This window comes from Physeter macrocephalus, chromosome 7, assembly GCF_002837175.3.
Source record: "Physeter macrocephalus isolate SW-GA chromosome 7, ASM283717v5, whole genome shotgun sequence".
Lineage (NCBI taxonomy): Eukaryota > Metazoa > Chordata > Mammalia > Artiodactyla > Physeteridae > Physeter > Physeter macrocephalus.
The window spans coordinates 7,007,185-7,030,696 of record NC_041220.1 but is presented as its reverse complement, the minus strand read 5'-3'; the positions used below and the strand labels follow the sequence as shown (position 1 = coordinate 7,030,696).

The 23,512-nt window shown below is 40.5% G+C and overlaps 1 protein-coding gene across 1 annotated transcript in view; it reads right to left on the bottom strand.

Moving 5' to 3' along the window:
- The window catches only part of TMA16 (translation machinery associated 16 homolog), a 32,723-nt gene extending 9,315 nt beyond the window's left edge, over positions 1 to 23,408 (bottom strand). The window contains exons 1-2 of the mRNA XM_007115960.2: positions 23,280 to 23,408; positions 15,356 to 15,468 (exon numbers count right to left, since the gene is read on the bottom strand). Coding sequence (XP_007116022.1) covers positions 15,356 to 15,468; positions 23,280 to 23,282 — 116 coding nt within the window. The 5' untranslated portion in view covers positions 23,283 to 23,408. The remainder of the gene's footprint in view (positions 1 to 15,355; positions 15,469 to 23,279) is intronic.
- Between the last annotated feature and the right edge of the window lie 104 nt (positions 23,409 to 23,512).

Sequence of the window (23,512 nt, the reverse complement as noted above, 5' to 3'; positions counted from 1 at the left end):
AAATTCAAAACCAAAAGGAAAAAGATTTTAACAGGCTTTTCATCAAAGACATAAAAGTGAACAAAAAGCACATAAAAATATATCATTAGTCATAAAGAAATACAAATTAAAACCACACTGAGATACTACTGTACACCTACTAGATTGGCTAAAATCTGTTTTAAAACTGAAAATACAACATGTTTGAGAGGAAATGGAGTGAATGTAACTCTTACACATCACTGGTGAAAAAATAAAACGGTACCATCACTGCAGATAAGGTAATTTTTTATAAACTTAAACATTACCCCCACCACATGACTTCATTATTTTAAACAATTTCTTAAAAACTCAACTTCTTATTTACTTAAACATATATCTTCTGTATGACCCAGCAATTCCAGTTCTGAGAACTGAAAGGAAAATGTTTTATGTCCACAGAAACACCCGTACACGAATGTTCATGGCAGCTTTATCAAAATGTAACAGCAGGGTTGATAATCTTTGCTTAAATGTCAGCTAGTAACAAATTAGGCTTTGAGGGCCATGTGGTCGGTCTGTCATAACTACTCATCTCTGCCATTGTAGCCTCAAAGCAGCTGGAAACAACGTGAAAGGAATGGGCATAGCTGCTTTCCAATAAAACAAACTTTTAATATAAACAGGTGGATGGCCACTTAGTTTGCAGACCCTGAAAAGAGCCAAAAACTATAAACAATCCAAATGACCATCAACAGGTAAATGGATTAAAAAACTGCATATCCATACAATGGAACACTACTCAATAATAAAAGAGAAAGACAACAAATTTCGCAAACATTATAATTGAAAAAAACTGGCACAAAAACTACAGAGAGTATGATTCCATTTACATCAGATACTACGGAAGACAAATGTCATCTACCGAAATAAAGAGCAAATCAACAGGTGACCAAGGCTAGGGGCGTAGAGCTGAGACGTGACTGCCAAGAGCTTTGTGGAGGGTGAAAACGCACTATACGTACACTGATCACAGTGCTTATACCACGTACTGTCAAAACCCAGATGCCGTACACTTCAAATATGTCTACTTTGTTGTATCTTATTTATACCTCAGGGAAGAGTCTAGTTAGAAGTCAAGTTTGCTACAGTTCTGAATGAACGCACTGGGGGCCTGAACTACAGTGGGGTGGAGCTGGGATGAAGAAGAGAAGAGAAATCTGAGACTAATTCTCAAAAACAGCTGTTTCCTAGATTCTTACCCATTATGCTTAGTTTCTCCCTGTTAATTTTCCATATTAAATAATCTTCATTTGCTATCTAGAGTTCTTTGCTACACACCCAATGGGACAAAATATAAGAGTACACAGCAACAAGATGTCACTATGCTGAGAAGTCATAAAATAAAGCTAAAATCATGATACAGAATAACTATCTGCTGCCTACAAACGGTGCACCACTTGAAATGTGCTAGTCTTCAAACCACACTAGTTTCTATTAATAGGAACAGAAGCAGTATTTCACACGGTCCTCGATCAGAGCATTCAAATGCTCAAGATGCAGAACGTCGGACTCTTGCCCTGTGCAGCTCTTCACACCTGCAGTATCTTCAGGTAATCAGACTCCACCGCTAAGAGTCTACCTGATGAATCCAGCAGCTCTGCACCCTAACAATATCCTCCCCCTGATCCTCGCCCACCTCTCTCGCTCCCTAAAAATAAACCTTAGGAAGGAGCACAAAGAAGCCTGGATTCTCTGCTAAAGAACACAGAGCGGACCCTCCGGCTGCCTGGCGACCCCTCTTCCTTACAACACCAGGTACCTCTGGCAGGCCGGCAGGCACTACCAGGACGTGGTGACGTCCAAGATGGTCCCCACTGCCGCTTCTTGCTGGTTTGATATTCACGCCCCTCTCCTCCCTGAGCGTGGCTGGACCTAATGACTCCTTTCTAACAAATAAAATAGTGCAACAGCGATGGACGTGACTTAGAAATGACGTTACGAACGTTGTCTTCTCTTTTCTTTTTTAAACTGAGCCAGTAAACGGTGCCTTTATTCTGAGGCTGAGCAGTAACGGACTCCCTCCCTCCTAAATGCTCTGCCCTCCATTTGGGGGGGGAGGGGAGACAGGCAGCCGCCCCTCCTCTTCCCTCCCACCCTCCCACCCTCCCAGGGCTCACTGTCACCCTCTCTAAAGTCACCCTCCTCTCTTGAAAGCTCTTTCCCCCACCAAAGTCCCTAAAGGCCGGGCAAGGCTAACCCCCACTTCTGCAGGAGGCGGAGCTTATGCTGCAGGAGTAAGAACTTGGGCGGCCCCACCTCTTTCCCCCACAGCCGCTCACTGGGAAGCTGCCACTACAGTCTGAGCATCTTGTCACCAACCATCTTCTGAAAACATGCATCTGCCACGTCTGTCCTGCTGGAAGTACTGCTCTGAGGCAGGGGATGAGCAGCACTTCAAGACCCTATTTGTGACCACGCTCCCACTTGACCGAACAGGACTCAAGGCCACTGATGCTGCTATTCGTGACAAGTGTAAGCAAGCCTGTTTCATAAAATGTTAGACGCTATTAAACCTGTGCATTTGTTTGCTTCTCCGGCCATGACTGCTACACTGACGCCTTCTTTAAAATAAATTTAGAAGAAAGAAAAAGCTCAGTCCGTTTAGAACATCACCCAACCACAAAAATATTAAATATTTTTCAACTCTGTACTATTAAAGTAGAACCTTGGCCAACAACAGAACTTCTTTAGGACAAGTTTTATATATGAGATTGGCATGTTGTTCTGCTTTACCCTTAGGTAATTTTTCTGTAATGCTGACTATATCAACATTAAATCAGTGCATAAGATCCTGAATATAACTAACGACACATAAACATCACAAGTATTTACAGTGAACTGAAGTTCTTAATCATATTCTAAAGCGTTATTTCCTAAAATACTGCATGTATACCACTGGTACTATGCAAGGTAACTTTAGGTAGTTCATATACACAGAATTAAATCACCTTTAATCAAATGGTAAGCAAGTTACTTTTCCTGTCATTTTCTTTGGACCCTTTCCGATTACATTAAGGAGAAAACTTAGTTTAATGTTAGTTTATTTTCCAAGTCTTCCAACTTTTGCCAAATCTTTCTTCCAAAAAAAAGCAAACATGCCTCAAGCTCAAACCACTCAGGGAAGACAACAGTATCTACTTGGTTTTAACAGAGATAAAATGTCTCCTTTAAAAACAATATTTAAGGGAAAATTATTTTTAAAGAACATAATTAAAGAATACTATACATCAGTGCCTGAACCAGCTCCAACAGCATCAATATTACTAGAAACTTGTCAGAAATGCAACATCTTGGCCCTGTCCCAGACCTTCTGAATGGAAACCTCTAAGAACGAGGCCCAAAAAACTACTTTAATACACCTTACAGGTGCATCTCATGTATACCAAAGTTTGTGAAATACTGACATAGGTGATAGCAAAATCATTTAAGTAGTATATCATGTCAAAAAGATACAGAAAAGAGAGGACCTTCAAGATGGCAGAGGATTAAGACGTGGAGATCACCTTCCTCCCCACAAATACATCAAAAATACATCTGCATGTGGAACAACTCCTACAGAACACCTACTGAACGATGGCAGAAGACCTCAGACTTTCCAAAAGGCAAGAAACTCCCCACGTAGCCGGGTAGGGCAAAAGAAAACAGAAAAATCAGAGAAAAGAACAGGGACGGGACCTGCACCAGTGGGAGGGAGCCGTGAAGGAGGAAAAGCTTCCACACACTAGGAGCCCCTTCAAGGGCGGAGATGTGGGTTGGCGTGGGGGGAGCTTCGGGGCCACGGAGGAGAGCGCAGCCACAGGGGTGCGGAGGGCAAAGCGGAGAGATTCCCACACAGAGGATCGGTGCCAACCAGCACTAACCAGCCTGAGAGGATTGTGTGCTCACCCGCCGGGACGGGTAGGGGCTGGGAGCTGAGGCTCGGGCTTCGGAGGTCGGATCGCAGGGAGAGGACTGGGCTTGGTGGCGTGAACACAGCCTGAAAGGGGCTAGTGCACCATAGCTAGCCGAGAGAGAGTCAGGGAAAAAGTCTGGACCTGCCTAAGAGGCAAGAGACCATTGTTTCGGGGTGCATGAGGAGAGGGGATTCAGAGCGCCGCCTAAATGAGCTCCAGAGACAGGCATCAGCCACGGCTATCAGCGTGGACACCAGAAACGGGCATAAAATGCTAAGACCACTGCCGAAGCCACCAAGAAGCCTGTGTGCGAGCACGGGTCACTGTCCACACCTCCCCTCCCGGGAGCCTGTGCAGCCCGCCACTGCCAGGGTCCCGGGATCCAGGGACAGCTTCCCCGGGAGAACGCGCGGCACGCCTCAGGCTGCGTGCAACGTCACGCCGGGCTCTGCAGCCGCAGGCTCGCCCCGCATTCCGTGCCCCTCCATCTCCCAGGCCTGAGTGAGCCTGAGCCCCCGAATCAACCGCTCCTTTAAACCGCTCCTGTCTGAGCGAAGAACAGATGCCAGAGGGCGACTTACATGCAGAGGCGGGGCCAAACCCAAAGCTGAACCCCAGGAGCTGTGCAAACAAAGAAGAGAAAGGGAAATCTCTCCCAGCAGCCTCAGGAGCAGTGGATTAAATTTCCACCATCAACTTGATGTACCCTGCATCTCTGGAATACCTGAATAGACAACAAATCAGCCCAAAATTGAGGAGGTGGACTTTGGGAGCAACTGTAGACTTGGGATTTGCTGTACGTGACTGATCAGTTTCTGATTTTTATGTTTATCTTAGTTTAGTTTTTAGCACTTGTTATCGTTGGTGGATCTGTTTATTGGTTTGGATGCTCTCCTTTTTCTACATTATTACTTTTATTATTTTAATACTATTTAAAAAATTTTTTATTTTAATAACTTTATTTTATTTATTTAACTTATTTATTTTTTCCTTTCTTTTTTTTCCCTCCCTTTCTCTAAGCTGTGTAGCTACAGGATCTTGGTGCTCCAACCGGCAGACAGGCCTGAGCCTCGGAGGTGGGAGAGCCGAGCTCAGGACTTTGGTCCACCAGAGACCTCCCAGCACCACATAATATCAACTGGTGAGAGCTCACCCAGAGATCTGTGTCTCAATGCTAAGATCCAGCTCCACTCAATGACTAGCAAGCTCCAGTGCTGGATACCCTATGCCAAACAACTAGCAAGACAGGAACACAACCGCACCCATTAGCAGAGAGGCTGCCTAAAATCATACTAAGTTCCCAGACACCCCAAAACACACCACCAGACAGGGTCCTGCCCACCAGGAAGACAAGATCCAGCCTCATCCACCAGAACACAGGCACTAGGTCCCATCCACCAGGAAGCCTACACAACCCACCGAACCAACCTTAGCCACTGGGGGCAGATACCAAAGACGACAGGAACTATGAACCTGCAGCCTGCAAAAAGGAGACCGTAAACAGAGTAAGTTAAGCAAAATGAGAAGACAGAGAAATACACAGCAGATGAAGGAGCAAGGTGAAAACCCACCAGACCAAACAAATGAAGAGGAAACAGGCAGTCTACCTGAAAAAGAATTCAGAGTAATGATAGTAAAGATGATCCAAAATCTTGGAAACAGAACGGAGAAAATACAAGAAACGTTTAACAAGGACCTAGGACTAAAGAGAAAACAAACAATGATGAACAACACAATGAACAAAATTAAAAATTCTCTAGAAGAAGTCAACAGCAGAATAACTGAGGCAAAATAATGGATAACTGACCTGGAAGATAAAATAGTAAAAATAACTACCACAGAGCAGAATAAAGAAAAAAGAATGAAAAGAATTGAAGACAGTTTCAGAGACCTCTGGGACAACATTAAATGCACCAACATTTGAATTATAGGGGTCCCAGAAGAAGAAGAGAAAAAGAAAGGGACTAAGAAAATATTTGAAGAGATTATAGTTGAAAACTTCCCTAATATGGGAAAGGAAATAGGCAATCAAGTCCAGGAAGCGTAGAGAGTCCCATACAGGATAAATCCAAGGAGAGAAACGCCAAAACACATATTAATCAAACTATCAAAAATTAAATACAAACAAAAATTATTAAAAGCAGCAAGGGAAAAACAACAAATAACATACAAGGGAATCCCCATAGAAGAAAATGCAGCACCACCAAACTAGCTTTACAACAAATGCTTAAGGAACTTCTCTAGGCAGAAAAAACAAAAGGAAAAGACCTACAATAACAAACCCAAAGCAATTAAGAAAATGGGAATAGGAACATACATATCGATAATTACCTTGAATTTAAATAGATTAAATACTCCAACCAAAAGACACAGACTGGCTGAATGGATACAACAACAAGACCCGTACACATGCTGTCTACGAGAGACCCACTTCAGACCTACGGACACATACAGAATGAAAGTAAGGGGATGGAAAAAGATATTCCATGCAAATGGAAATCAAAAGAAAGCTGGAGTAGCAATTCTCATATCACACAAAATACACTTTAAAATAAAGAGTATTACATGAGACAAAAAAGGACACTACATAATGATAAAGGGATCAATCCAAGAAGAAAATGTAACAGTTGTAAACATTTATGCACCCAACACAGGAGCACCTCAGTACATAAGGCAAATGCTAAAAGCCATAAAAGGGGAAACAACAATAACACAATCATAGTAGGGGACTTTAACACCCCACTTTCATCAATGGACAGATCAACCAAAATGAAAATAAATAAGGAAACACAAACACAAGCTTTAAATAATAAATTCAACAAGATGGACTTAATTGATATTTATAGGACATTCTATCCAAAAAAAACAGAATACACTTTCTTCTGAAATGCTCATGGAACATCCTCCAGGATAGATCATATCTTGGGTCACAAATCAAGCCTTGGTAAATTTAAGAAAATTGAAATTGTATCAAGTATCTCTTCTGACCACAACACTATGAGACTATACATCAATTACAGGAAAAAAACTGTAAAAAATAGAAACACATGGAGGCTAAACAATACACTACTTAATAACCAAGAGATCACTGAAGAAATCAAAGAGGAAATCAAAAATTACCGAGAAAGAAATGACAATGGAAACAACACAACGAGCCAAAACCTATGGGATGTAGCAAAGCAGTTCTACGAGGGAAGTTTATAGCAATACAATCCTACCTCAAGAAACAAGAAAAATCTCAAATAAACAACCTCAGCTTACACCTAAAGCAATTAGAGAAAGAAGAACAAAAAACCCCCAGAGTTAGCAGAAGGAAAGAAATCATAAAGATCAGGTCAGAAATAAAGGAAAAGAAGTGAAGGAAACGATCACAAAGATCAATAAAACTAAAGGCTGGTTCTTTGTGGAGACAAACAAAATTGACAAACCATCAGCCAGACTCATCAAGATAAAAAGGGAGAAAACTCAAATCAACAGAATTAGGAATGAAAAAGAAGTAACAACTGACACTGCAGAAATACAAAGGATCGTGAGAGGTTACTACAAGCAACTATATGCCCATAACATGGACAATCTGGAAGAAATGGACAAACTCTTAAAAAAGCACAACGTTCTGAGGCTGAACCAGGAAGAAATGGAAAATATAAACAGACCAATCACAAGCACTGAAATTGAAACTGTGATTAAAAATCTTCCAACAAATAAAAGCCCAAGACCAGATGGCTTCACAGGCAAATTCTATCAAACATTTAGAGAAAAGCTAACACCTATCCTTCTCCAACTCTTCCAAAACATAGCCAAAGGAGGAACACTCCCAAACTCATTCTACAAGGCCACCATCACCCTGATACCAAAACCAGACAAGGATGTCACAAAAAAAGAAAACTGCAGGCCAGTGTCACTGATGAACATAGATGAAAAGATCCTCAACAAAATACTAGCAAACAGAATCCAACAGCATATTAAAAGGATCATACAGCATGATCAAGTGGGGTTTATCCCAGGAATGAAAGGATTCTTCAATATACGCAAATCAATCAATGTGATACACTATATTAACAAATTGAAGGTGAAAAAACATAATCTCAACAGATGCAGAAAAACCTTTTGACAAAATTCAACACCGATTTATGATAAAAACCCTCCAGAAAGTAGGCATAGAGGGAACTTACCTCAACATAATAAAGGCCATATATGACAAACCCACAGCAAACATTGTTCTCAATGGTGAAAAATGAAACCATTCCCACTAAGATCAGGACCAAGACAAGGTTGCCCACTCTCAGCACTATTATTCAACATAGTGTTGGAAGTTTTAGCCACAGCAATCAGAGAAGAAAAAGAAATAAAAGGAATCCAAAATCGGAAAAGAAGTACAACTGTCACTGTTGGCAGATGACATGATACTATACATAGAGAATCCTAAAGATGCTACCAGAAAACTACTAGACCTAATCAATGAATGCGGTAAAGTAGCAGGATATAAAATTAACGCACAGAAATCTCTTGCATTCCTATACACTAATGATGAAAAATCTGAAAGAGAAATTAAGGAAACACTCCCATTTACCACTGCAAGAAAAATAATAAAATACCTAGGAATAAACCTACCTAAAGAGACAAAAGACCTGTATGCAGAAAACTATAAGACACTGATGAAAGAAATTAAAGATGATACGAGATGGAGAGATATACCATGGTCTTGGACTGGCAGAATCAACATTGTGAAAATGACTATACTACCCAAAGTAATCTGCAGATTCAATGCAATCCCTGTCAATCTACCAATGGCATTTTTCACAGAACTAGGACAAAAAATTTCACAATTTGTATAGATACACAAAAGACCCCGTATAGCCAAAGCAATCTTGAGAAAGAAAAACACAGGTGGAGGAATCAGCCTCCCTGACTTCAGACTATACTACAAAGCTACAGTAATCAAGACAGTGTGGTACTGGCACAAAAACAGACATACAGATCAATGAACAGGAGAGAAAGCCCAGAGATAAACCCATGCACATATGGTCACCTTATCTTTGATAAAGGAGGCAAGAATATACAATGGAAAAAAGACAGCCTCTTCAATAAGTGGTGCTAGGAAAACTGGGTAACTACATGTGAAAGAATGAAATTAGAACACTCCCTAACACCATACACAAAAATAAACTCAAAATGTACTAAAGACCTAAATGTAAGGCCAGACACTATAAACCTCTTACAGGAAAACAGAGGTAGAACACTCTATGACATAAATTACAGCAAGATCCTTTTGACCCACCTCCTAGAGAAATGGAAAAAAAAATAAACAAATGGGACCGAATGAAACTTAAAAGCTTTTGCACAGCAAAGGAAACCTTAAACAAGACAAGAAGACAACCCTCAGAATGGGAGAAAATATTTGCAAATGAAGCACTGACAAAGGATTAATCTCCAAAATTTACAAGCAGATCATGCAGCTCAATATCAAAATAACAAACAACCCAATCCAAAAGCAGGCCTAAGACCTAAACAGACATTTCTCCAAAGAAGATATATAGATTGCCAACAAACACATGAAAGGATGCTCAACATCACTAATCATTAGAGAAATGCAAATGAAAACTACAAGGAGGTATCACCTCACACCAGTCAGAATGGCCATCATCAAAAAATCTACAATCCATAAATGCTGGAGAGGGTGTGGAGATAAGGGAACCCTCTTGCACTTTTGGTGGGAATGTAAACTGATACAGCCACTATGGAGAACAGTATGGAGGTTCCTTAAAAAACTAAAAATAGAACTACCATATGACCCAGCAATCCCACTACTGGGCATATACCCAGAGAAATCATAATTCAAAAAGATACAGGCACCCCAGTGTTCACTGCAGCACAAGCGTGTCCGGAGCCTGTGCTCCGCAACGGGAGAGGCCACAACAGTGAGAGGCCTGCATACGGGGAAAAAAAAAAAAAAAAAAGAAAAGAAAAAAAAAGAGTCATGTACCACGATGTTCACTGCAGCTCTATTTGCAATAGCCAGGACATGGAAGCAACCTAAGTGTCCATCGACAGATAAATGGATAAAGATGTGGCACATACATACAATGGAATATTACTCAGCCATAAAAAGAAATGAAACAGTTATTTGTAGTCAGGTGGATGGATGTAGAATCTGTCATACAGAGTGAAGTGAGAAAGAGAAAAACAAATACCATATGCTAACACGTATATATGGAATGTAAAAAAAAAATGGTTCTGAAGAACCTAGGGGCAGGACAGGAATAAAGATGCAGACATAGAGAAGGGACTTAAGGACAAGGGTAGGGGGAAAGGTAAGCTGGGACGAAGTGAGAGAGAAGCATTGACATATATACAATACCAAATGTAAAACAGAGAGCTAGTGGGAAGCAGCTGCATAGCACAGGGAGATCAGCTCAGTGCTCTGTGACCACCTAGAGGGGTGGTATAGGGAGGGTGGGAGGAAGACGCAAGAGGGAGGGGATATGGGGATATAAGTATACGTATAGCTGATTCACTTTGTTATACAGCAGAAACTAACACAACAATGTAAAGCAATTATACTCCAATAAACATGTTAAAAAAACAGAAAAAATTCATGAATGTGATACATAAAATACTGATGTTTCAAAACTACTGTTTTAAAACAATATTATTCTAATAACCCTTAATGTACAAAAAAAGACCCTCCCTTTCAAAAAAGAAAGAAAATTCGAGTATGCTATCATAGCACTTGACTATTCTTTTCAAGAAAACTTCTAGCCAAATCACTATGACGCAGCTAACTCCTACTGGTCTTGGCCAAGGAATCAATATATAACAATGAAAGTGCTGGTTTCTATCAGCTAGGATGCGAATGTATGTAGCATTCATTAAAATGCTAAGGCTGGGAAAAAATATTTGCAAATGAAGCAATGGACAAAGGATTAATCTCCACAATATACAAACAGCTCACAGAGCTCAATAACAACAAGAAAAAAACCAATTAAAACATGGGTGGAAGACCTAAATAGACATTTCACCAAAGAAGACATACAGATGGCCAAGAGGCATATGAAAAGATGCTCAACATCACTAATTAATTTAGAGAAATGCAAATCAAAACTACAATGAGGGGGGCTTCCCTGGTGGCGCAGTGGTTGAGAATCTGCCTGCCAGTGCAGAGGACATGGGTTCGAGCCCTAGTCTGGGAGGATCCCACATGCCGTGGAGCAACTGGGCCCGTGTTCGAGCCCTAGTCTGGGAGGATCCCACATGCCGTGGAGCAACTGGGCCCGTGAGCCACAACCACTGAGCCTGCGCGTCTGGAGCCTGTGCTCCGCAACGAGAGGCCGCGACAGTGAGAGGCCCGCGCACCGCCATGAAGAGTGGCCCCTGCTCGCCGCAACGAGAGAAAGCCTGCGCACAGAAACGAAGACCCAACACAGCCAAAAATTAATAAATAAATTTATTAAAAAAAAAAAACTACAATGAGGTATCACCGCACACCGGTCAGAATGGCCATCATCAAAAATTCTGCGAGCAATAAATGCTGGAGAGGGTATGGAGAAAAGGGAACCCTTTTGCACTGTTGGTGGGAATGTAAATTGATGTAGCCACTATGGAGAATAGTATGGAGGTTCCTTAAAAACTAAAAATAGAACTATCATATGACCAGGCAATCCCACTACTGGGAATATACCCTGAGAAAACCATAATTCAAAAGGACACATGTACCCCAATGTTCACTGCAGCACTAATTACAATAGCCAGGACATGGAAACCACCTAAATGTCCAATGATACGTGAATGGATAAAGAAGATGTGGTACATCTATACAATGGAATATTACTCAGCCATAAATAGGAACGAAATTGGGTCATTTGTAGAGATGTGGATGGACCCAGAGTCTGTCATAGAGAGTGAAGTCAGAAAGAGAAAAACAAATATCATACATTAACGCATATGTGTGGAATCTAGAAAAATGGTACAGGTGAACCTATCTGTAGGGCAAGAATAGAGACAGAGACGTAGAGAACGGACATGTGGACACAGTGGGGGAAGGGGAGGGTGGGACGAACTGGGAGATTAGGTTTGACATAAATACACTACCATGTGTAAAACGATAGCTAGTGGAACCTGCTGCATAGCACAGGGAGCTCAGCTCGGTGCTCTGTGATGACCTAGATGTTAGTGGAAGGGGAGAAGGGAGGTCCAAGAGGGAGGGGATATAGGTATACATATAGCTGATTCACTTCGTTGTACAGCAGAAACTAACACAACATTGTAAAGCAATTTTACTCCAATAAATAAATAAAAATAAATAAAATAAGATGAAGATGTACTCTTTATATTCCAAACCCCACCCCCCCCCAAAAAAGTGCTAAGGCTATTCTAAAATAATCTAAATGATGATATCCATTTGATTTCATAACTTCATTTTAAGGAATTTTAAAATTTGATCCCATAGCAATTCCTGGGGACTCTCAGAGCCCACAGATGGAGAGGAAATAGGCAAATTACAGTGCAGGATGCTGATCAGAGAAGGGTGGCTAAGGGATAGGAAGGGGAGAAAAGAAGGGGCAGCATACACATATTTAATTTATAAGAAGAAAATTTTCCTATGAATTCTTCACATCAAGAATATAGGCCAACTTTCAGAATGGCAGAATAAGAACTTAAAAAAATCTACTCCTCCATAAAAGAGAACACTGATAAAACTTGTCAAAATCAACCTTTTCAGAAGTATAAAAATTAACCAGTCTTAAAACAATCCAAGGACCATTTACTCAAGAAAAACGACCCAATCTCAGTAAGAAGAGTAAGCTCTGTGGTGTTTTAATCCCATCCCCCTCTTCCCAGCTCTGCAGTAGACTTGAAAACCAGTAGACTAGCAACTTATGGTAGTTGTAAAAAGCCATCCTCCTAGCAGCCACTAAAACAGAATGGGTTTGGAATTCCCCAAAAGCTTCATCCTGAGAACTGTCACCATATGACCCAACCAGCAGCAGACTGAACAGCTCTGTTCTCAGAATTACTTTATTTCATCTAAGTCAGAGCTAACTCTGTGGAAGCAGCCCTATCCCCAGGTTGTTTCTCAGAAACAATCTCAGCAGCAGTTGTCTAACACGGCAGCTGCCTGAGTGATATTACCAGTTGGGGGCTAACAAAAGGCTGACTAAAAAAATTTAAAAGGAAAAATTAAGGAATGGAAGGCCCATAGAGGGCTTTGAAAAGCTAGCTCCAACATACTCCTGGGAATCTAGAATGACGTGTACATTCAGGACTGTGTTTGTACCAAAGGAAGATCTGAGAAGGTCCTACTCTCTCACTTCTGGGTAACCCTGAGGCTCTGTGCAAATGAGAAATGAAGTCTATAAACTGCCTACTGGAGCACTGAAAGCATATCCAACAGACTAACACAGCCCCTCAATAAAGGCTGACTCATTAGTTAAAGGCAATTAAAGAAATCCCTGTCCAAACATTAGCTGACCACTAACTCAGCAGAAACTGTAAAGGCCACACAAAACAAAAAGGCTTTACAAAATTAGTCCAGGAAAGTCACGAAGCAAACAGCAACAACACAACAGCAAACCTGACTGAGGTTGGGGGTAGGGCATGTCTGATTAACAAGACTGTCAAACTGCTTAAAATGTCCAGTTTTGTACAAAAAAATTAGGAGACCCATGAAGAAACAGGAAAGTAGGGCCCATACTCAGGGGTTAAAAATAGCATACAATAGAAACTGTTCCTGAGGCAGTCCAGAGGGTTGGACCTATGGATAAAGACAAGCAAATATCAGAACAAGTCAGTTGATATTATCCGATCTGAGCAACAGAAAGGGGACACCACCAAACATACAACATATGCATAATGGAAGTCACAGGAGAGGAGAGAGAGGACCAAAAGGATATTTGAAAAAATAATGGCCCCAAACTTCCCAATTTGATGAAATTTAACCTACATGCCTCAGAAGCTTAACAAACTTCATGTTGGATGAACTCAGAGATCCACACCTAGGCTTATCATTGTCAAACTACAGACAGTCAAGGAGGATATCTTGAAAGATCAGGAGAAAAGTGACTCATCACATACAAGGGATCCTCAATAAGATTAACAGCTGACTCCTAATCAGAACCCTGGAAGCCAGAAGGCCAAGGGGTGACTTCCAAGTGTTGAACAGGAAGACTATGAACCAAGAATTGTACACACAGTGGGACTTCAAAACGAAGCACAGCCCTACAGGAATGAAAGAAACATTAAAGACGTTCTTAGATAAACAAAAGTGAGAGAATCTTGTCATTTTCAGACCTGCCTTACAAGAAACACTAAAAGGAGTCCTTCTGGCCAAAATGAAAGGACAGTAAATAGTAATTTGAATCCACGTGAAAAAATAAGGAGCGCCAATGAAACAAGGTAATTCCACAGGTAAATAAATAGACAAGACAGCATAAATGTATCTTTGTTTGTAACACTTTTCTTGTCCAAACTTATGAGAACTGCATAAAAATGATAATTATGAAATTATAAGCTTACAGTGTATAAAGATGTAACTTACCTGACAATAACAGTACAAAGAAGGGGGTCATGGAGCTAGAGTGGAGCATGTTTTTCTATACTATTGAAATTAACTTGACATTAACCTGAACTAGGTTGTTTTGTTTTAAAATGTGAATTGAAATTTCCAGAGCAACAACTAAGGAAACAATGCAAGAAAAAAATATATACAGTGCTCTCCATTTTACTAAGTCAAATTACTAAATCAATTCTCAGCGTTAATCCAACAAATGACACAGGTTGATCAGTGTTTTCTCTTTGAAACACTATCTTTTTTTCCCTCTTTCTCAGGCTTGCTTGTCAGAGCCTCCCCACTTCTCCAACTTCTGAATGGTAGGGGCCTCTGGACTCAATCCTTGACGCCCCCCTCTCCCTCGTATCTTCATTTAATTGGTAGGTGATCTTACCCAGTCTCATGACTTCGAGTTCCAGCTAGACACTGATGGCTCCCAAATCTGTGTCTACATCCCTAACCTATCCTCTGAGCCCCAGACCCAGGACACCCAACTGCCCATTCTATCTCATCTTCCACATCTAATAGGCACTTTAACCTACTTGCCTAATATATGTCTGCATGGCTCACTGCCTCACACCTTTCAGCCCTCTGCTCAAATGTAAGGTCTTCAGAGAAGCTTTCCACGACTGTCTTATGTAAAACAGAACCTCTCCCTCACTCTGTATCCCATAATCCTTTAAAATTTTTCTTCACTGCCCGCATCACAACCCATTTATATTTATATATCTGTTTTAGGTAAGCTTTAAGAGCTGAATCCTTGTTCACTGTTTTACCTTAGTGCACAGAACATACCTAAACATTTATTAAACGAAGAGAAAGGGAATACTGATCAGGAATAAACGTATAAAAGGGCTTTTCACCAATGCATAATACAAACAATGAAGATACTTACTTTTCCTTTTTTTGTTGTTTGTGGGCCTCTCTCATAATTTGAGCCGCTTTTCTACTATATGGATGGATGACTTTTTTTTCTTGTCCTACACTTTTTCCCTTTGGTGCTTTAGGCTAAAATGTAGAGAAACAGATGGCACACACAGTCAGATACATAAATGATTCCTCTCAAAAAATTTTCTTTAGAAATAAAAATTTAAAACAGTAATATAGCAGAAATACTGTGAGTCAGAAATACCACACTACGAATCAGGAGAAACGCCAGACTCAAAGTCTTCATTTCCACGCTCCTAACAGAAATGATATACATACAGTTGACCCCTGAACATCGGTTTGAAATGCATGGGTTCACTTAAACACCGATTGATTTTTTTGCCCACAGTAAATACTACAGTGCTACATGATCCACGGTTATGGAGGAACTGCATATATGGAGGGCCGACTATAAATTATATGCAGATTTTTGACTGTTTGGAGGATCAGTGCCCCTAACCCCTGCGCTGTTCAAGGGTCAACTGTATTCAGAACTATTCTCCATTAATGTAAGAAAAGAAAGAAAGGCACAGAGTCAATGAACCAGCTCTTCAACTGTTCCAGCTTCAAAGCAGATACAAAGAATGTAGATAGTGAGGAGGCTCACGGCTGGAAATTTGCATCAAAGCTAAGAACGTTGCAAGAGTGCAGAAGGAACACAGGGTGTTAATGCGAGCCGGACTGCAGAAGCTGCAAGCGGAACAGGGGCCGTGAATAAAGCAAATCAAACTTGGGCTCACAGGAGATCAGGAACAGAGGAAATAATATAAGCCATCTCGAAATTAGCACATCCCATTCAAGCCTTATGCCAGTTAACTAGGTCCTCTAAAGTAGTTGTCCAGCATTTCAGTTTTTATTTCTACATAATTCTATATCTTATACTTGACCTATATTACTTAGGAATTTTGTTTGGCTCCCTATAATAGAAGGCCAAAAAGTAGTGGCTTAACCCAGATAAAGTTTAGGTCTCTCAGGTAAAAAGGAGCTGCAGGTTCTGTTCCACAAACTCCTTCCACCTTGTTATCCCACTATCCTTAGGCTATAACCTCATATCTATCCACAGAGTTCAAAATGGCTTAACAGCAGGTCTACACTTCAGCCAGTGAGAAGTGGAAAAGAAAATCAAAACGCATATTCCTTCTATAGTATATGTAAGGGAGGATTACATAAGGGGTTAGTAAATATAATCTTTATTCTCAGAAAAAATACAGGATTACAGAAGAACAAGAAAGAGGCATTAGCTAACATACCTAATTCTCAAAAAGGTCGTGTTTCTAGAATATTCTCTTCAAACCTACTGTCACTGTCTTAATTCAGTCTCATGATCTTTCATGATTAGGATGGCCTTTAGGTTCTCACCGCTAGTCCTTTTTCATTGGAAGTGACAGAGCTTATCTTTCTAGAACACTAATTAGTAAAGTCCTTCTCCCCTGCTAAAGAGCTCCACTAACTCAGGTCCTAAATCCTTAACATGGAAAACAATCTACCCCAACCTACTTCTCCAGCATTATATCCCATTCTTCAAAAGACCCTTCATCCCATTCTTACTAACTTCTCACCATTTCTAGAATATACCTTGCTGTCTGTTTACATCTGGAGACTATACTTGTTGCTACCCCTGCCTGCAAAATCCATTTCCTTACTTGTCCTTTGACAAGACGCAGCTCAAAGTCACTTTCTTTGTAAAACTCTCCAGGCAGAATTAGTTAAAATGACCACCTCACACATGTACTCATTTCATCAACAAATATTTACTGAAATATTTAATCAATATTTACTGCTCAGTTCTTGATAAACCTGACCAGAGAAGATTAACTCCAAGTCTGAAACCCAGGATGCCCCTAGAAGCTGTTATAAGTATAGGAGTATAAAGTGTGAAACCATCATAAGAGTACGTGCATTCTTTTGTGTGTCTCTCTGCACATGTGGCGGGGAGGGAGGAGGGAGAAAGGAAGGTGTGAGAAGGAACTTCTGTGCATGAAGTGTGCCCAGCAAACATAAATCAAGTCTATTTGCGCCCACCTGTAACCCCCTCCCCGAGCGTGAGCTCGCGTTATTGACTAGCCTGGGGCAAAAGCGATGAGCTATCAATCAAGATTAGGTTATGAGAGGACCCTGGCTCTGTCTTGCCCGCTCTCTTTTGCCCTCTTCTGGCTCACTCTGATGGAGACCAGCTGGCTTCTACTGAGCTGCCCTACATACGCAGAGGCCCGTGTGACAAGTAACTGAAAGAGGCCTTGCCTGACAGCCACTGAAAAACTGAGGCCCTTGGTCCAACAGTCCACGAGGAGCTGAATCCCACCAAGAAAGATGTGAGTGAGCTGGGAAATGGATCATCCACAGCTGTGCCCCGAGATGAAACCACAGCTTCAGGTAATACCTTGATTGAAACCGGTGAGAAACCTTGATGGAGAGGATCCAGGTAAGGATCCTGATCTGTGACCCAGAAAAAGTATGAGATAATAAATTCTGTTGTTTTAAGTTGATAAATTGTGGGATAGCATGTTAAAGAGATAACTAATGCAAGACCAAAAAATAAAGCAAAGATCTCTTTGAAAAGATATCTTTATTCCATGTATTCCAACAAATAAAATGCTTAAAAAAATGAAACAAGGTCACAAAAATCTCAAGAAAAAAAGATGGTTTCTGACGCTGTAAAACTTAAGTTACAGAGCTGTGTAACGTTTCAGCAGTATGTCCAAGTCTATAAAAAACTTTCCTTTAGAGATTTAAAAACTTTCTTTAGAACAAGGAATACTGATACCGTTGGAGTATAAAAATGTCTGCACAGCTTTAGATCTCAGTTAAAGAACCTCCAAGACTTAGTACAAAGAAAATACAAAAAAACTGAACTTACATTCTGACTCAACAGTAGACTATGATTTCTTACAATAATTTATTCATGAAAAGGTTGCCTCAAGGCAGGTTATAAATATATAATAAGGCACAGAAACATGTATCATAAAATATTAAATTTCAAAACAATTTTGTTTCAATATAGTACTTAAAAAAAAACCAATAAAATACTTCAACAGGGGAAAAGTGAAGTAAAACCCTATCAATGAAAATTAATCTATTAATTACAGTCTACTCAAGCTAAGTATCTCTTAATTAAAAAGCAATTAATCTCCATCAATCAGGGATTGTCCAAATTTATTTTGTAAAACATCTGACAATTCATAAAAAAGCACAGAATGTAAACATATAACAAAACTGGGGGGAGAGGGATTTAAGGTGTATTTTCAATTAAAACTTAGTATTTTATGTTTCAAAAAGCACCAAATTAAACTCTCAAAGATACAACAAAAATACATTTTTTTCATATGCATCACAGACTACTCTGAATAACAGAAACTTTCGAAAGTTTCTGGCACCACAGAAATATTCCGGTTAAGAAAACTGATATTAAAAGTCTCTCTCACACACAATCTTTAGTGATTACTTCAGAAAATTCATTATAAACTAGTCTTTGGATTCATACTTCAGAGTAACAAAGAAAACACACAAGTAGTTTATTCAAAAAACACAGCAACAAAGAGGTATTTCAGGAGCAATATGCTTTACATATTCCTGTTAAAATGATAAATAACAAAATGGAACTTTTCCTAAAATACTATCAAATCCATCAAAGAATCTAGGCTCAACTAGAAACAAAAGTGTCATTTAGACTGCCCAATTCAACTAGAAAGCTAGAAGAATGATCATTTCACCAAACACACTTAAGGTACACAAAGGTATATGACTACTTAAAAAAAAAATGGAGAGGAGTAAAGCCATGCCTACAACTGAGAAACCTTACAGTATATAATACCTTAAACTCCAAATACCCTAAAACACAAAATAAATTCTAGAATATGATATACTAAGTCACTTAACATCGAAGACATAACAGGAATGTAATGAACTAATTAACAGAATCTGCACCATTTTTTTTGCAGGCACTCTACCCTGAAGAACCCTAGGGCATTTCCCTTGCTTAACAGATAAATTTGATGCCAACGACAAGTGTCAATGACAAATACCTAGTTAGAGCATCCAGAAAGGAACTCAATGGTTTCTCCACATAAGCCTTGCTTAAAGCCCATTCAATTTTCAAGGACCATTTCCAGTTCACATATTTGTGAAGACATCCACAAGTCTGTAACCATTTCACATCTCAGTATCCTTTCTCTCTGGGTAGCATTTCTCCCGTAGCACTTAACATACTGCACTGACCAGTCATTTAATCCCACACGTGCGCTTATCTCCTACATGCAGCTCCCTGAAGACTGCAAACATGTTCTACTGGGTTGAAAATAATAGTTGGAAAGAAAGAAAAGAGAGTGGGATGTTGACCGAGGTGAGTATTTTACTGTACACTGTACATTGAGCTGCTATGAGTAAAAAATATTTTAAAAAGTTCTTTAAAATAGTGTGAAATACCTCATATAAAAATAATTTTTAAAGGCTCATAAACAATACTCTCCTTAACATTAAGAAAAGATCTTAATAATTCTCTAATGCCGACTTTACCTTTCATGCAAAAATCTAACATCAGGCTCAACTTTATGTGATTCCTGACTTACCCATCGATATCTAGTCAGAATTAACCATTTCTCCCATTCTTCTGCTACCACTCTTTACATCTCTACCTTATACTAATGTTCACTGACCAACAAAAACAAAAACAACCCACAAACTTACTGAGCACATACTACCATATATTAAAATAGGCAGTGAGGTTCCAGGATTAAAAACAGACATGGACTTGCTTACAGTCTAGTTATATCCTAACTACATAATTTACAATCTAGTTATCTCATGAATAACTATATAACTTAGGAAGTGCTGGCCAGAAAATGGCCACCATATAATAGGCGTACCTAACTTTGGGAAATCGGGAAGAGACTCCCCGAGGAGCTGACTTGAGACCTACTTGGTTTTTTAAGGATAATGCAAGCTGCTGTATAAAGGACAGTTTGGACGGAGATAGAGTAAGAAGCAGCAAGACTATACTGAAGTACTGAGGTCGTTAAGAAAAAAATGCCAGCTGAGTGGCACAACCGGGGTGACAGTGAGATGGAGAGACATGGCAAGTATGAAATGCATTTTGAAGACAGAATGACAGGACTGACTACGGACGGTGAGGGAAAGGGAAGAGCACACTATGACTCCCACGTGTGCAACAAAGCAACCAAGTGGTCAGAACTCCCACTGACTAAGATAGGAATTGGCACATGGAGACAGGGGGCATCAAGAACCCACTTTCAGACTGGTTTAAGATGCCCTGGAGACTGCTATGTAGAGATGTAAACTAAGTGAATAAAGTTATGAGTCTGGCACCTAGAAAAAAGGTCTGGACTGAAGATACAAATTTGGGATAACTTGGGGTTAAAGGAGGTACTTTAAAGCCACAGAAACAAGAGTCTCTTCAGTAGAATAAGAAAAGGGGCTAGGGCTAAGCTCAGATGAACAGATATTTAACAAGCACCTACAATGTAACACGCACCATTATGAAATCAATGAGAAAAAGATTAGTAACCTAAAATAAAAACAGGTCATAAGAAAGAGCATAGATAAATGCCTTTTAAGTTTTGAAAAGATGTGTGCTCTACCTTAAAATAAATGTAAATTAAAACTTCAATAAACTATAATTTTTAACGTATAAAAAGATTTTTAAAAGTTATTTATTCACACTGCATTCGTGACACTGTGGGTGAGTTAGCAGTCTCACTAGTAAGTGGGACGTAAATTGGTACAGTCTTCTGGAAGGCGATTTGATAGTTCTTATCAAAATAAAAACTGCACGTCTTTTGATCAAGGAATCCTACTTCTATTAATTTAGTCTACAGACATATCTACACATGTAAAAAACAAATAAGAATAATCAATGCAGCAGTGTTTGTAGTAGCAAAAGGATGGAAACAGCTTAAGTGTCCATCAGAGACCTGGTAAATAAATTACAGTAAAAGCAAACAATAGGATGTCAGCTGTTAAAAAAGCAAGAGGTAGATCTATGTGTACTCACATAGACTGATGTCTAAGATCAGGTAGAAGAAAAAAAGCAAGGGGCATAGGAGTGTGTCTAGCATACTGTTTCTATAAAAAGAGGAAGGTCAGAGGACATATATCCTGGCACATTCATATGAAATATCTGAATGGTTATCTAAGAAACTGTGTTCTAACAGTGGTTGTTTCTCAACTGAGCTAGGGAATTAGGTAACAGAGTTGGAGGCAGACCTACTTTTTGTTGTAGGTAGAATAATGCCCCCCCTCCCAAAGATGTCCATGCCCTAATTCCCCCACACCCATGAATGTGTTACCACACATGGCAAAAAGGACTGTGCAGATGCCATCAAAGATCCTGAGATGGGGAGATTACCCTGGATTATCCACATGGGCCCAAAATAATTTGCAAGGGTCTTTATAAGAGGGAGGCAGAAGGGTCACCATCAAGAGAAAGAGATGTGCCCTTCTCTTCAGGCAGATTTGAAGATGTTACACTGATGGCTTTGAAGAGAAGGAAGGGGCCAAGAGCCCAGGAATGTAGGCAACCTCTAGAAACTGGAAAAAGGGAAGAGATTCTCCACTAGAGCATCTTGAAGGAAGACAGTCCCAGCTACACCTTGATTTTAGCTCAGTAAGACTCATTTTTGGACTTCTGATCTCCAGGAATGTAAGAGAATAAATCTGTGTTGTTTCAAGCCATTAAATTTGTATTAATTTTTCACAGCAGTAAAAGGAAATTAACACACATTTCACGGACAACCACATTTTACCCTGGTATTTTTTTTTTTTAAACCACGTACATGTAACATTATCCCAAAAGTTGGTATACTAGGTAGATTTTCATTAATGTTTTTCTTTAGTTTTACTAAATCTCAGAAACCAGTTTTTACTAGCAGGTAATCGCTTTAATACTTACTATGCCTATAAACATAAAAACAGAAACATAGACAAGTAGAACAGGATCGAGAGTCCAGACACGGGAGCCAAGGTTTTCTAGGAAAGCCTAGAAAAGAAAATTATAAAGAGCTGGCCACCGCACATACTGATAACTAAAAAGGCTGAATTTACACAAACGTGTATAATCTAAAGCAAAAAGACTGCAGACAGACATGAAAAATAAGAATACAATGAAAAGGAAACAGAGAAAATGGAAAGTGACAGAGAAAGGGGACTAAAGGCACTAAGACCAGAGTATCATAACTTATTAACAAATTATAAACTTTTTTATGCTGTTGTCTTCGTTAGAAACTAATTGAAAAGTGACTATTTATAACACATGTTCCCATTCAAGAATTATTCTCAAGAACATCAGCAAAAAGAAAAAGAAAAGCAGTTTTGTAATATAAACATAAGTGGTAAATATAAAAACAGGCAAGCATAATTTAGATACTGTTTACCTCTGAGTGACTCCTGGAAATATAGGTTCAAGAACACAGAAGGGTTCTTAAAGTGAATAACGGATAAACGAGAGTTCCTTATACAGTTTATACTTAAACGTGCTACATAAGCGCTCTTTTGCATCCACTGCATTTTTAATAAAAACAAAGTGTCAGTGCGGTGGAGGTGATAAGGGGCGTGGAGGCAGGGTCTGGGGCGGGAGTAGGGCACTGGGGAGTAGTGAGCGGCCGCGAGGACCGGCGACTACGCCGTCCCCGCCGCGCCCCGTCCGCCCCCCTCTCCTACACCGCTGAGGAGCGAGTACACGGAGACCCGCGGATTTCCCGCGGGCTGGGGGCAGCGGCAGGCGCCCTACGAGCCCTGCAGGACCCAGCCCGGAAGCCGTGCCTCCACCGCAGCCCGTGCACCGCCCACCGTTCTCCCTCCGCACCCCGCTCCCAGCGGCCCGCCACCGGCCCGCCCTCCCCGCCGCCGACCGGAGCCTTACAGGAACGTGTGGGACCCACCATGGCGACGTCCTCGCGGCCTGGGACCTCCGGACCTCCGAGTCCACACGGCGAGACCTCAGAGTCAGCGGCGGCAGCAGCTCACGAGGCGACTCCGACCAAATCCACGAGGAGCGGAAGAAGCCAGGCGCACCTGACCGGAAGGGGGAGGGGCGAGTGTTCGTCCCTAAAACGTCCCCGGAAACAAGACTTCACCTTTGTGGGCCGCGGCGGACTCTCACGCCGTAGCCACG